At 41.7% G+C, this 15,579-nt stretch overlaps 1 protein-coding gene across 1 annotated transcript in view; it reads right to left on the bottom strand.

The window, feature by feature from the left end:
- Window positions 1–5,039: 5,039 nt before the first annotated feature.
- Window positions 5,040–15,579, bottom strand: part of CYBB (cytochrome b-245 beta chain) — a 30,725-nt gene continuing 20,185 nt past the window's right edge. Inside the window, exons 9-13 of the mRNA XM_065914778.1 lie at window positions 13,032–13,285; window positions 11,580–11,742; window positions 9,528–9,674; window positions 6,706–6,830; window positions 5,040–5,269 (exon numbers count right to left, since the gene is read on the bottom strand). Coding sequence (XP_065770850.1) covers window positions 5,143–5,269; window positions 6,706–6,830; window positions 9,528–9,674; window positions 11,580–11,742; window positions 13,032–13,285 — 816 coding nt within the window. The 3' untranslated portion in view covers window positions 5,040–5,142. The remainder of the gene's footprint in view (window positions 5,270–6,705; window positions 6,831–9,527; window positions 9,675–11,579; window positions 11,743–13,031; window positions 13,286–15,579) is intronic.

Raw genomic sequence — 15,579 nt, 5'->3', positions numbered from 1 at the left:
ATTAGCATGAATCTGGTTAACCAATAATTCGAAATTAAGTTACCAAGATACTTAGATAGTATAAACCAAAGGTTTAGACACCACTCTTACCCAGCTATTCTTAGTGCATTATCTGTACCTAGCACAATAGCTTTAAAAAAAATCCTTGGTTACTTATAGCTTGTCTAATCTGCTAGCATGGCATAAAGAACATGAAATTTTTAGCTAGAAATATATGGACTTAATTTTGATTACAGTTGCCCAGTAGTTGTGGGATAGTTTGAGCCTATCAGTTATCCTCTCTCAACTTCAGTTTTTTTTTTTTAATCAACAAAACTGAGATAAAATAGCTACCTTGCTAAGAGATGGGGGTTCAGCTCCTGGGTTGGGGAGATCCCCTGGAGGAGAGCATGACAACTCACTCCAGTATTTTTGCCTGGAAAATCCCATGGACAGAGGAGCCTGGCAGGCTACAGTTCATAGGGTTGCAGGGTCAGACACGACTGAAGCGCCTTATCACGTACGCACACAACTACCTTGCAAAATCCTGAGGGATTAAAACATTTGACATAGTAGAAGGTGTTCATTAAAGATTAGCTATTGATGTTGCTGATGTTCATTTCAGTTAATGACCTTTCCCTCCATGGCAGCATTTACTAACCCCCACAAGAACGTATGCCCACATCTCTATCGCTTTCCTAGATGGGGGGATCATAATTGGTTGACTCATTTAGAACAATGACCGACGTAGAACCATATGTGTATATCTATTCACAACCTGATTTGCTGGAACCTAATTGCAAAGTTAGAACCTAAAAGATGAGTGGAAATGGAAAAAAAAAAAAAGTTGCTGTACTAGGGCTTCTTTGCCTTTGAAATTCTATCTACAGTATCAGGTGATACTCTCTTGTCCATTTCCTCGTACCAGTGTTGGGAGTGTCACCCGGATATCAGTACAGAACTTAGTACTTAGTTTTCCTTACTCAACCCAGAAATTGTGCCAGGTTTGGAATGGTAGGGACCTAACAGAAGCAGAAGATATTAAATACAGGTGGCAAGAATACACAGAAGAACTGTACAAAAAAGATCTTCATGATCCAGATAATCATGATGGTGTGATCACTCACCCAGAGTCAGACATCCTGGAATGTGAAGTCAAGTGGGCCTTAGGAAGCATCACTATGAACAAAGCTAGTGGAGGTGATGGAATTCCAGTTGAGCTATTTCAAATCCTGAAAGATGATGCTGTGAAAGTGCTGCACTCAATATGCTAGCAAGTTTGGAAAACTCAGCAGTGGCCACAGGACTGGAAAAGGTCAGTTTTCATTCCAATCCCAAAGAATGCTCAAACTACTAAACAATTGCACTCATCTCACAGGCTAGTAAGTAATGCTCAAAATTCTCCAAGCCGGGCTTCAGCAATATATGAACCATGAACTTCCAGATGTTCAAGCTGGTTTTAGAAAAGGCAGAGGAACCAGAGATCAAATTGCCAACATCTGCTGGATCATTGAAAAAGCAAGAGAGTTCCAGAAAAACATCTATTTCTGCTTTATTGACTATGACAAAGCCTTTGGCTGTGTGGATCACAATAAACTGTGGAAAATTCTGAAAGAGATGGGAATACCAGACCACCTGATCTTCCTCTTGAGAAACCTGTATACAGGTCAGGAAGCAACAGTTACAACTGGACATGGAACAAAAGACTGGTTCCAAATAGGAAAAGGAGTACGTTAAGGCTGTATATTGTCACCCTGCTTGTTTAACTTATATGCAGAGTACATCATGAGAAATGCTGGACTGGAGGAAGCACAAGCTGGAATCAAGACTGCCAGAGAAATAGCAACAATCTCAGATATGCAGATGACACCACCCTTATGGCAGAAAGTGAAGAACTAAAGAGCCTCTTGATGAAAGTGAAAGAGAAAAGTGAAAAAGTTGGCTTAAAGCTCAACAATTCAGAAAACTAAGATCATGGCATCCAGTCCCATCACTTCATGGCAAATAGATGGGGAAACAGTGGAAACAGTGGCTGACTTTATTTTTCTGGGCTCCAAAATCACTGCAGATGGCGATTGCAGCCATGAAATTAAAAGATGCTTACTCCTTGGAAGGAAAGTTATGACTAACCTAGACAGCGTATTAAAAAGCAGAGACATTACTTTGTCAGCAAAGGTCCGTCTAGTCAAGGCTATGGTTTTTCCAGTGGTCATGTATGGATGTGAGAGTTGGACTATAAAGAAAGCTGAGCACCGAAGAATTGATGCTTTAGAACAGTGGTTTTGGAGAAGACTCTTGAGAGTCCCTTGGACTGCAAGGAGATCCAACCAGTCCATCCTAAAGGAGATCAGTCCTGGGTGTTCATTGGAAGGACTAATGCTGAAGCTGAAACTCCAATACTTGGGCCACCTGATACGAAGAAGAGCTGACTCATTTGAAAAGACCCTGATGCTGGGAAAGATTGAGGGCAGGAGGAGAAGGGGACGACAGAGGATGAGATGGTTGGATGGCATCACCGACTCAATGGACATGGGTTTGGGTGGACTCCGGGAGTTGGTGATGGACAGGGAGGCCTGGCGTGCTGCAGTTCATGGGGTTGCAAACAGTCGGACACGACTGAGCAACTGAACTGAACTGACATGTCATCTATGAAAACACAGAGTATCTCAATCCCACTGGGGCAGAGAAAACCTATGCCCTCTGAGTCCATCCTTGAATATGAAGATCAATAACAGAGACACAGAGAGAGCTCATTCATTTTAATAATTGAGTGCAATTTTGATGGTTCTTCCCAAGAATTATCTCCCAGGGCCCCCCTCTCCCAAACTAGGCACACACAACATCTACAAATATTCAAATTTAATAAACACAATGTTGCAAAAGCAAAAGAAATAAGAAACGCCTTCATAGCTTTGAGATTAAAAATAATGCTTAATCGTTCTCTCAGTAACTGTTACTAAATACTAAATGCTAAAAAGGCTGCGTGGGCAGCCGGCGGCTGGGGAGCAGGAAGGAAGCTCTTATAATGACAAGCATGTTTACACTCATTTTCCATCTTATAACCAGGATAACACAGGGCGTAACTCTCTGGGTGTCAAAAATAGAAAACCCTGGAGAAATATTTTCAGAGCAACAAATAAAGTTGGTTTTACTTATGCCACATAGGGAGCAAGGGCCCAGATTCTCAGACTCCCTGTAACCCTGGTCCCCCTTCTGGCTTGCACTTCATCATAAAGAAATGAAACCACAAATACGGATCCTGAGTCATAGCAATAGCACAATACAAATTTGTTGAATGAATGAACTGATACCTCAGGTGCAGTGTGAATGGGGTGGACCTAAGTTTCTCTTTGAAGAAACAGTCCTGGACATCATGGGGAAATGACCTTCCCAAAGCAAGCCTGACTTGATGCCCTCAGTGCCCTGGGCATCCTGGGGACCCAATGGAACAACTGAGTTCTTTCTAGTTCAGCTCGGTCCCCTGAATAGGCCCACTCAGCATCAAATTTGTGGCCAGAATTTCAGATTTAATACCTTATGTGATCAAAATAAAATGAATATGTGTATGGCTCCTGCAATTACATTCAATACATACAAGACTTTAAGAAATCTAGGGTAGAAAGTGACCCCCTTCCCCTACCCTTCCCTTTTCCCACTTTTTTTTTTTTGGCTTTCTCTCACTTTCCTTCTATTCTCTCCCTCCTTTCCTCCCCTTTCCTCCTAACCTGGTCTTCTGCCCTTCCCCTCTGCTCCTTTCTCCTTCTTTCTCATTATTAAAGTTGACTACTTCTAAATATCTGTGGCCCCAGAGAATATAACAAATAAAGCTGTTTTTAGTTCCCAGAAATAGGAGCAGTTACATTAACCATGATTTAGAGATTCCTGGACTCATGAATATCCAGAATATGCTATTGGATATGAATTCAACAGCTACATAGTAATCTAGGGATTTTAGTTTCTGGGATGTAAATTTTATCATGATCATGATGATAGAAGAATAAATCATTAGTTACACCAGTAAGATCAATTTTGCATGTGTATTTAAGTAAAATAAAGGGTGGATGCTATTTAAAGCAGATGTCAGATACATATTTGTCATAATTCTTAATTTCAAATTCACAAGTGCTGGCTGAGAGGACTGTTTTGGGCAATAAATTAGTTTGCATTTCTCTCATAGCATCAGGAGCAGGACTAAATGAGCCAGCCAGAGTTATGAGAGGAGTTCATTTCTCTGCCTTCATCTCCCTTTGGTCCAATGCTTCAAATAAGAGTGTTTGGTTGGACAGGACAAACTATTGGTTACTAACCTTAGCCTGTTCTGTACCCTTAAGAGAATCAGGCTCATTTGGTCAACTAGAGTATCGGAAGTGATTTCCTCAGATAATACTGTTTAAGGCTTTCAGTTGATTCTACCTTGGCACTGTATGGTTCTAAATGTTTTTTCATTCATTCATTCAGTTAACTTTCAATGAGTATCCACTCTTTGTCAAGCACCAATGTAAATGGTAGGTCATACATACATCCAGTCAGTGTAATATTCTTTTTTAGGAGAAATCTCTGACCCAGTTAGGCTGCTCTATTGGTAAACTGGAGGATGTTGTCACTATTAAGTGATGAATCACTCTCAGCATAAATTATCTCCTACTTGGAAAATTTCCTTCAATAGGACAGTAATGATAACAAAGATGACACAAAAGGGAATATGAATAATTATTCCCTGGTTTGTTTCTTCTTTGGGGGAGTATACCAACCAATTTTCAGGCAACCTGCTATTGCTCAAAGATCACCAAACCTAGAGTCAGATGGTCTAGAGTCCGTCTCAGCTTTAATCTTAAGGAAGTTACTTCACCATTTTGAACCTTCTTTTTTTCACCCTGAAAACTGAGTCTGAGAATCTTTGCCCTACCTTTCTCTGGCATTACTGTGAAGGGAAAAAAATGAAAAAAAAAAAGTTTATATAATTGCTCTGAAAACCACAAAGCTCAATACAAATGCAAATTTATCACCATTAAAAATCTTTGACATTCCTTTCAGGGAAAGTCATCATATCATAGTTCCTTTTTCTTTTTTTTTTTTTTTAAGGAAGGAACTTATATTATCCACTAGCATTACTTGGTTATTCAGTGGTACAACCCACATTTATTTCCTCATGGAAGGGACCAGTTAGAAGTTTTCCTTGTTGAAAATGAAATGCACTCCCCTGGGGCCAGAGTCGGAGTTGGAGATGCACTGCTTATTTAGGGTGTCAGCCAAGGCTTCCGGTCCGCAGAGGAAGACTCCTATTCTGGTACTTTTGGGGAGAAAAAGAGAAAGAAAAAGACAGTTTTAGGCTTTGGGATGGGATCAATTACAAAGCACATGGGGAGATTTCCTATTGATTTTAGGCCTCAGAGCAGAGTCTCCTCAGCTCCTTTGTCTTTCCACAAATGACAGAGTTCAGGTGACCCTCAGGAGGGTGGCTTGGTCCTGTTCACGGGGGCAGCTGGCTACTTCAAAATGCAGCTGACTTTATTGGAAAAAAAAAGACATTCAAGCAAGGTTTATGGAAACTTCTACCACAGAGAAAATGGTGGTGAAATTGTGAGTCTGTGGTCTACTTCCTTTCAGGGCTCTGTGTTCTCAAACACTCCAGCATCATCTAAAAAAAAAATTATTTTGACCACACCATGGGACAAGTGAGAGCTTAGTTCCGTGACCCAGGATCGAACCACACCCTCCTGTACTTGAAGCGCGGACTTTTAACCATTGGACCACCAGGGAAGTCCCTCCAGTGTCTTAAAATCAGGAACAAACCCGCCTTAGGAACTGCAACTCTGCTAACAACTTGGTGCGGCTTTGTCCTTCAACTTTTTAGATTCTAAAGCCTTGTTCCTCTAGCTGTGGTTTCAGACCAGTAGCCCTGGTGTCAGCTTTTCAAGAATACATATTACTGAAGTAGGTCAGCTGTGTTTTTAAATTGTCATGACTTCACACTTTTTTCAAATCTGCCCTAAAATATCTATTTGGCTTAAATGTCAAAGCTGTGATGATTTGTTCTTTGATGTGACTGTATTTCCAATTCCTTGTTCATGTTAAGTTTTCAAGAAAACTCAAAAAGCCATTCAAAGCCAAGAATGCAGATTCTTGGGCCCCACCTCACATATACTAAACCAGCGTTTTAAAAAGCTCCTCCAAGTGATTTACATGTTCATTAAAGTGTAAGAAGCAATGACATAGTGTATTTATGGTGATTTCTTGAGTTTGTCATGTGTTCTAAAAGATAAAAGATCTCCTCAAAGCTTCATAATGACTAAAGCTTTAGTTAGGGCAGGAAAGACCTAGGGTATCTGTCAACTTATGATCTAGGACCCAAAAGCTATACATGAAAATGGGGCCAGTGTCTCCTTAGTAAACAATATAAATCTTGTTGAATTAATAGAAGCAGATACATGAGTGAAATTTAGGAGATAAAAGCAAAGAATTGAGTTACGGGCCTACTTGGGGGCAGCAGGGTTCAGAAAGTCTGAGGTGGGGCCTGGGAATCTTTGTTTGGAGCTCACCAGTCAATTCTGGGTGTGATTTAAAGACTTCTTCTTAAAGTGAGAGATATTTAGAACCTTTTATGAGTGTGAATATAGTTATCTAGATATTTTAGTTTCCAGAATATATAAATCTAGCAGTGTTTGGGAGCTGCTCCTTATCATAGATGGCAAGCCTCAAGAACACTCTGTTGGGGGAACTCCTTACTTGGGGTGTTGACTTCCAATGGTCTTGAACTCGTTATCCCAGTTGGGTCGTCCATACAAGGTCTTCTGTTTCAGGCCTGTGATTACATCTTTCTCCTCGTCATGATGCACAGCAAAGTGACTGGCCTGCAGGAAAGGACATGAAATCAGAAAAAAGAAGCATGCTCTATAAAACACACACAAACCAAGCTCTAACTACCCATTCTAAATGTACATATTTGAAGCAAGGCATTATGCCAGAAGCTAGAAGGTCAATAACACTGAATACACTGATTTCAAGCCATTTATAGTCTAGAAAGGAAGACCTTGAAGTAAAAAGGTGGGCAATCCTGTTTGTAGACTAAGGTACCATGAATGCCATAGAGGAGGCACAAACATCTCCATGAGAACAAAGAAGGGAGGACAAGTGGAGGATATGAGAAGGTCTCAGGGTGACAGCATTTGAGCCAGACTTTAAAGTGTGCGTACGATTTAAATTGTTTCACTGTTTTTCTCTCTGCGGTACATCTAGCAGTCTGTCCCGAATATTCTCCCACTGTTTTGAGAGAATCACTAAAAATTAAGACAATCATAGATTAAAATGCACTCATATTTTGCTAATGTAATGAGACATCAAACCAAGCCTAAAGTTATTAATAGTCTGTGTGGGGGTGGGGTGAGGAGGGGTTGCTTTCTGTTACCATTCCAGGGAGCCTCAGTTTGAACCACAGGTATTTTTTAGTAAAAATGGTTAATTAAATTTAACAATTAAATCAGATTTTAAATGTACTGGACAGGGGATGGATAATGGGGATGGAAGAGGTTAAGAAGGGTGGTTTCTCTGGTTTAATAATCCTGTAGACACAAAGTTTTGCAAAGCAAAAGAATTATTTTTCAATGCAAAAAATTTCCCTTTAAAAAAAAACAGAACTGCAGAACAATTTATATATTATACATTTTTACCCCTGGATTTCATTTTTATCAAATTTTGTTGTTGTTATGTCTTTAAATTGCAGAAGTGACATCTTAAAACCACTTTTCTAGAGCAGCAATTTTCATGGTCATGTGGCCCGGGACCTATGTTTGTGGGACCTACGGAACCTACAAGACTTTCCGAAGACTTGGAGAATTTATGATAGGCAATATGCCAAAACCTGAATGAGAAGAAGTCAGTTTTCACAGGTACAAGGTACATGTGAAAAATGTCTCTGATGAGGAGCCAGTGTGAGGGTGTGGCCAGCTGAGCCAGTGACCAGAAACTCTTGCATTAGCTCCTCACTCAGGAGGACAGTTATGCTGCTTCTGGGCCAAGTCATTAATGTTTGCTTATTTAGAAACATGTTACCTGCTAGGAATCATTAACTTGTTTCTAAGTTTCTCAGTCTCATCACTTTAGACATTTGAGGCCAGATAGTTCTTTGTGGTGGAAAAGGAAATGGCAACCCACTCCAGTACTCTTGCCTGGAGAATCCCAGGGATTGGGGGAGCCTGGTAGGCTGCAGTCCATGGGTTGGCTAGGAGTTGGACGCGACTGAGCGACTTCACTTTCACACATTGGAGAAGGAAATGGCAACCCACTTCAGTGTTCTTGCCTGGAAAATCCCAGGGACGGGGGAGCCTGGTGGGCTGCCGTCTATGGGGTCACACAGAGTCAGACATGACTGAAGCGACTTAGCAGCAGCAGCAGCAGTTCTTTGTGGTGGGGGGTTATCTTGTGAATTGTTATCTTATCAATACTTGTAGCTGTAATTGTTTTATCCATTGAAAATTCACAATTTCATTGCTAAATGTCTCTGGAAGGAGTATATATACATATGTGTACTACACACATGTATACATATATACACACATATATCACCTTCATTAGATATATACTGATTTATTTACAAATGATTATCATGAACTACTGGAAGTGGCTAAGAGTGCAGGTCCTGGAGCATTTATTACTTGGATGCCCTTGGACAAATGACCTAAGCTGTTCTGGGCCTTGGCTTCCCTATCTGTAAAATATGGATAAGGATAATAGCTACTTATAAGGTTGTTGTGAGGATTTAATTAGACAATCTATATAAACACTAAGAAGAATACTTGGCACAAGCATATGCTTAAGAACTATTACCAGTTATTATGACTCCTTATTAAATGTATTATGTATATTATAAAACATACATAGTACAAATTAAAGGAATATATGCCCATATCTATGCATGTGTATACATATTTATGGGCTTCCCAGGGGGCTCAGTGGTAAAGAATCTGCCTGCCCAATGCAGGAGACATGGGTTTGATCCCTGGGTTTGGAAGATCCCCTGGAGTAGGAAATAGCAACCCCACTCCAGTATTCTTGCCTGGGAAATCCGAGGGACAGAGGAACCTGGCGGGTTACAGTCCATGGGGTCACAAAAGAGTTGGACAAAACTTAGTGACTAAACAACAGCAACATACATATGCATGTATATATATATATATATATATATACACACACACACACACAGAAGGAGAGTGAGATAAAGCTAATGTTTTCTTTTCTTCCCATAACCCAGTGGATCACCTTATCCACCTGGTTCAATACCCCTGGTGGAGCACTGCTCTAACAAGGTCACAGTCATGGCTCTGACTTCTTTGTAGGCTCCCTAGCTTTGACCTGTCCCACAGATACCAACTTTGAATTTAGTCTCAACAGTCTGAACATATGGGCATACTGAGTCGGAGTGAATGTGGTGGATCACCTGAACCCACTGACTAGTCTTAAAACCAGTACACAAGACACTTGAATAGCCAAGGGGAAGTCGGTAAGCCCTGGGTGCTATGGGAGAGAACTGATATTGGGGATCTTGTCCTTACCTGAGACTCATCCCAGCCAGTGAGGTAGATGTTGTAGCTGAGGAAGCCCGAGTTGTTCTTCTCCTGCATCTGGGTTTCCAGCAGCTGCAGCAGGTCCGCAAACCACTCAAAGGCATGTGTGTCCCGGCACAGCCAGTAGAAGTAGATCTGAGAGGGGGGACAGACCGTGAAGCAGATTATTTGCTGTTCAGTCATTCAGTCATGTCCAGCTCTTCACAACCCCATGGACTGTAGCATGCCAGGCATCACAATCCTTCACCATCTTCTGGATTTTGCTCAAACTCATGTGCATTGAGTTGCTGATGCCATCCAACCATTATATATATATTTTATTTTTAAATTGAAGTATAGTTGATGTATAGTATTATATAAATTACAAGTGTATAATAGAGTGATCAACAATTTCAAAGGTTATATCCCATTTATAATTATTATAAACCATTGGCTATATTCCCCATGCTGTATATCCTTGTAGTTTGTTTTATTTCTAATAGTTTGTATCTCTTGATCCTCTCCCCCTATGTTGCCCTTCCCTGTCCCTTCTCCCCACCGGTAACCACTAGTTAGTTCTCTATATCTGTGAATTGAGTAGATTATATTTAAATAGAGACCTATCAGCATTGACATATGGATTTCTACCCTCCCACCTTCCACTTTTCCCTGTTGCTCAGAATGTCTAGAAACATAGGTTTTCAGAAAACTCTAGATATTTGACAAACTAGCTCGCATGAACCTGCTCTGGCCTTTACATGGCAGGATAGTAAATAAACAGCTTGTTCTCAGAAATCTGTAGCTTAAGAAGAAAACATGAGCCCACCACTTGCCCCCTGGGACTGCTCTTGCCTCCCAGAATTCCTCACTTCCTTGGGTTCTCCTTTCAGAAAGATCAGTAGGATATAGATGAGCCATGGTTGCCACCATGCAACTTCCCTGCCTGCTACACCAGACACCTCTGAGCTCTAGGGGGAAAAGTAGTTATACCCACACCTCCTCAACATCGAAAAGAGGGGAAGGGAGAATGAAAGTCACAGTAAGCTCCATGTGCCTATTAGAGGTTATCTCTCAGGAAGATCCCCTGGAGAAAGAAATGGCAACCCACTCCAGTATTCTTGCCTGGGAAATCCCATGGACAGAGGAGCCTGCTGGGCTACAGTCTATGGGGTCGCAAAGACTTGGACACGACTTAGCGACTAAATAACAACAGTTATTAGAGTGACTCAAGCTTTATTAAAGATGTCGTTTCTCAGGCAATGAAACCCAATTTACATGGGACCAAAAATTCCCCTGGGATTTTACTCTGAGGAGACAGCCATAGAAAGTAAAAAAGTAAAAGTGTCATGAAAAGACATGTCCCCTGCCCTCCCCCTGCAAATAAATGTGGGGGAGGGGTGACTGGAAATGGAATCTACCTCAATATCTAATAAAAGATGATAGAAAAATTATTCTATATCCTCTCAATGGAACATGAAGGACTCATCAAAAATGATTATTAGCAAGCTTGTGACAACACTGAAAAACACTATATGTTTTCAGAAGAGTGGGACATGAAATTGTACATACTCAATACATGCAGCTTTCTAAAAATGCATAAACAAGTGGAAAAATGTTGGAAGAGAATTTACCAAAAGGAGAATTACTGGATTGGGATTGTGAAAACTTTAGCTCTCTCTTCTGAATTTCTAGTAATACTATGCAAATACGGTATATTACTTTCAATAATAGGCCTGATTCTATAGAACCACATTTATTTGTTTGTTTGTTTGGTGGTGCTGTGAGGCTTGAGGGATCTTAGCTCCCTGATCAGGCATTGAACCCAAAACCCTTGGCAGTGCAAGTGCTGAGTCCTAACCACTGGAACACCAGGTAAGTCCCAGAGACACCTTTACTTTATCAAATAGCCCTCTTGTGAGAAGCCTGCCTCTCTGAAACCACCCAGAACTTGTCTTCACTTTGCCTGATCTCTGCCAGCCACTGCCCTGACGGCTCTTTGAGGCTTCACTTGGCAGAGTGTGATGACCAGTCCAAGCTCTTTGAAAAAAAGAAAGAACCTACCTTTTGGAGCCTCAGATTTGGGGCTTTATTGCAATATTTGTACCAGACCGACTTGAGGATGGATGCAAAGGGCGTGACCCCGATCCCTGCTCCCACTAACATCACCACCTCGTAACTGAACACGTCCTCACTTGCGGTGCCAAAGGGCCCATCAACAGCTATCCTGGAGGGAAGCATGGGGGGAGATGGTTACACAGATGTCTTGCTCTTCAGAGGTGGAGGGGGCACACATTATCACAGGGGGTGTGCAATACATCACTTTAAACCGGGACAATGTATTGATGATGTGGCACTTTCTTCTGTGAGATGGCTTTCAAGTAACCAACTCGGTGTGAACATTGGGATTGGAAGTAAGAAGAGGAAATTTTAGCTAACTGAAAACATGCAGTAACTCTTAGGGGTATTTTTTCCTGTACCTCCCTTCACACATCAAACACACACACACACTCACATACACACTCACACACACATGTCTGTGTTTTGCCAGGGCAGCCCGCACTTGAAATTCTTGCACATTAAGGTGAGAATTTTCCATACTATAATATCTAATCAATTTATTATCTCCACTTTCCATTTGTCTAGTCACTGAGTTATCTGACCAACTTTTCTTCAGCATCTACTAAGTACCTGACACCATGTTAGGCATGCGGGAAGAAGAGGGCCCACTGAGTAATATCTGGCTGCATGTGCGCTAAGTCATTTCAGTCGTGTCTGACTCTTTGTGACCCTATGGACTGTAGCCCACCAGGCTCCTCTGTCCATGGGATTCTCCAGGCAAGAATACTGGAGTGGGTTGCCATGCCCTCCTCCAGGGAATCTTCCCGAGCCAGGGATCGAACCAGAGTGTCTTATGTCTCCTGCATTGGCAGGTGGGTTCTTTACCACTAGCGCCACCTGGCATTTCCCCTCAAATAATGTACAGCAATTAAATTTTAAGTATTGCTTTGACTGAAAGTTAATATACCTTGACCTTGACCCTTACAAATGTAAAGGCATTGGGGAATATCCGTGATTAACATATGATTCAAATATTTTATAGTTTACATAAGATTTATACAGATATGCATAAACAGCTTCCCTGGTGGCTCAGATGGTAAAGAATCTGCCTGCAATGCAGAAGACACAGGAGACCTGGGTTTGATCCCTGGGTCGGGAAGATCCCCTGGAGAAGGAAATGGCAACCCACTCCAGTATTCTTGCCTGAAGAATTCCATGGACAGAGGAGCCTGGTGGGCTACAGTGCATGGGGTCTCAAAGAGTTGGACATGACTGAAAGACTAACACTTCACCACATGTAAGATGGGGAACACAGAGATCGTTACTTCTGTTTGTAGAATCCGTGTATTTTGTCAAGACTCAGGGGCTACTGGAGTAAGAGATGGGAGAAGCAAAGCTATTTAGTGACATTTTTCCTGAACTCATGCACCTTTGTAACAGGCACTCTGTACTCACTTTGGTAGTTTCCAGGCATCTTGAAACTCCTGCTTATCACAGCCACAAGCTTTGAAGAGTCCCTCTGTCCAGTCCCCCACGATGCGGATATGGATGCTAAAGAAGTCTTCCTCAGGGGCAGAGGTCAGGGTGAAAGGGTGCCACTCCAGCTTGGACACCATGGGACACTTGACGAAAATGTATTGGCCCACCTCCATCTTGAATCCCTTCTTCTTCATCTGGAGCTCAATGGTTTTGAAAGGATGAGTGACCACCTAAGGAAATAAAACATGTCTCTGGAAATGCCCCTTTCTCCAAGTACTTATTCTGTCAGTGTCTGTATGGATAAGAGGCTGAGCTAAGAGGCCTCACCCATGTCCCTTCTTCAGGGCCAACAGAGTAGTTCTTCCAGCAACCGAATCTCTTACTGGGAAGAGCCCTCGGCTGTAGCCAGTGGCCCACAATGAGCTCTGATGCAGGGACCCAAAGGCCTGGCCCTTGTCCTCACTTTGGGACAACTCCCGGGGGCCATCCCAGCTCCAGCACTTCCTGTAGGATCCGCTGAGGCTGCAGTTGCAACCACTTTGACAGCCCCCCATTTCCTTCCCTCAATCCTGCCTCTTTTCTTTTACAAGTTCATCTCCTGAGAACCCGCCTCAATCAGTCTTCTGCATGCAGTTCTCTGTCTCTGAGTCTTGGCTGGGGAATACATCCTAAGACTCCAGCTTATTGTGATTTTTTCTTTTCCTCTAAGAAATCAAGGCAGTGGCTAGAAACAGGAAGAAGAGATGGTTTTCTACTCAGCCTTCCTGTTTCCCCAGGGGATGATCAAGAGCCTCAGCAGCCGGACAGAGGCAGAAGGCGACCCTATTGACTAGTTGTATAGCTACGTCCCCCAAACCAAGCCTAAGGTGCTGGTCTGTCTTTGTCCCAAGTCCCACCTTGAGCCTGCCTGATTTCATGCATTGTTTCTGTTTCTCTCTATTTGGGGAGTACAGGTCCATCTCTCCCAAAGCCAAGCCCCACCCGCCCGTTGTTCTTTCTCCTTGTACCTGAATGTTCATAATAGCTTTGTTTACAATAGCAAAAAAATTTGGAAACAGTTCAAATGCCCATCAACTGGTGAGTCGGTAAATAAAAATAAAAATAGAACACAACAAAATGCTTTCATTGTAATATGCTGTTTCTGTGATGATTCCTGAGATCTTAGAAGGACTTTATATGTACAACAGAAAACAAACCAAGGGACATTAAAGGAAAGGAAAATCAATAGAAACAAAATAGCAGTCTCCTAATGTTGACTGAGGGGCTTCTCTGGTAGCTTGGTGGTAAGGAATCCACCCGCGATGCAAGAGACATAGGAGACACTGGTTCAATCCCTCGGTTGGAAAGATCCCCTGGAGGAAGGCATGGCAACCCACTCCAGTATTCTTACCTGGAAAATCCCATGGACAGAGGGGTCTGACAGGCTACAGTTCATGGGGCTGCAAAGAGTCAGACATGACTAAAGGGACTGAGCACAATGTTGACTGATACTGCTGAGCTTTTCTTTTCATGAGTGAGGAGTAGGAGAATGGGAAATCCTTTGAAGAAAATTTGTCAAATGTTTCCAAAATTTGTGATCCAAATGTAACTTAAATGACAAGACTGCAACCCATGTCCCTTCATCATTGAATTAAGGAGGTGTAAAGCTTCATTTTGAAAACAGAAAATAAAGACTGATGAAAATGACCTTGAAAATTACGCTGCTCACATTGCAATTTTGTGTGGTGAACATGATTTTTACCATATTGCAATGTTGCCACCATAGGCAACACTGGGACAGGAGGGAGTTAAATGTCCTAGTGGACAACACAGTCACAAAATACTTTTGGATAGTACTTTGTCCCTTACATGTGTTGACATGAGAAGAAAATGGATATTCATTTTATTCACAGGAAAACAAGTTTGCCTTAGAAATAGGCCGAGCAGAAATTTTAAAATAGTTCATTTTAGTCGAGTAAGGGAAATTTTGTGGTGGCTCTTTTTGCTGATCTGTGGGCTTTTTCTCATACAATATAAATATCATAAAAGGAGAACTGTTGTGGCTTCCTATATTTCAAGATCTCCATGCCAGCTGGACTACGTTCCTATTACCTTCCATAGAGGTCCAGAAAGAAGAGGTAGGTGGACAGGAAAGTTTTGTGTGTTTTGCAAAAGCAACCCATGATAAACTTTGGTAACTACTTTCTGAACTGAATTGAATTCAACTTTATTTGATAAAAATAGTCTTGTCTGATGTTTCCTGAAACTATAATAAGGTGATTCTATTTCTATTTATTTATTTAGATATTTATTTATTTAGTGATAAGAAGTGGCATTGACATGAAGGGAATAAACTGCTATATATTTGAAGTTACCAGACTCAACTCTCAATGAAGTTTAGTTAGCTTACTGAAGACTTTAAAGACATTACCTCTGATATTCTATTACTACATACAAAGCACAGAGAAGGAGGCAAAGAGGACCTGGGGAATGATCTCTATCTCAGTAAGACCTGCCCTGGTTCCTGGATTCTTTCGGCATCTGA

Source organism: Muntiacus reevesi, chromosome X (genome assembly GCF_963930625.1).
Source record: "Muntiacus reevesi chromosome X, mMunRee1.1, whole genome shotgun sequence".
Lineage (NCBI taxonomy): Eukaryota > Metazoa > Chordata > Mammalia > Artiodactyla > Cervidae > Muntiacus > Muntiacus reevesi.
The sequence above is the reverse complement of the archived record's forward strand: the minus strand, read 5'-3'. Positions and strand labels throughout refer to the sequence as shown.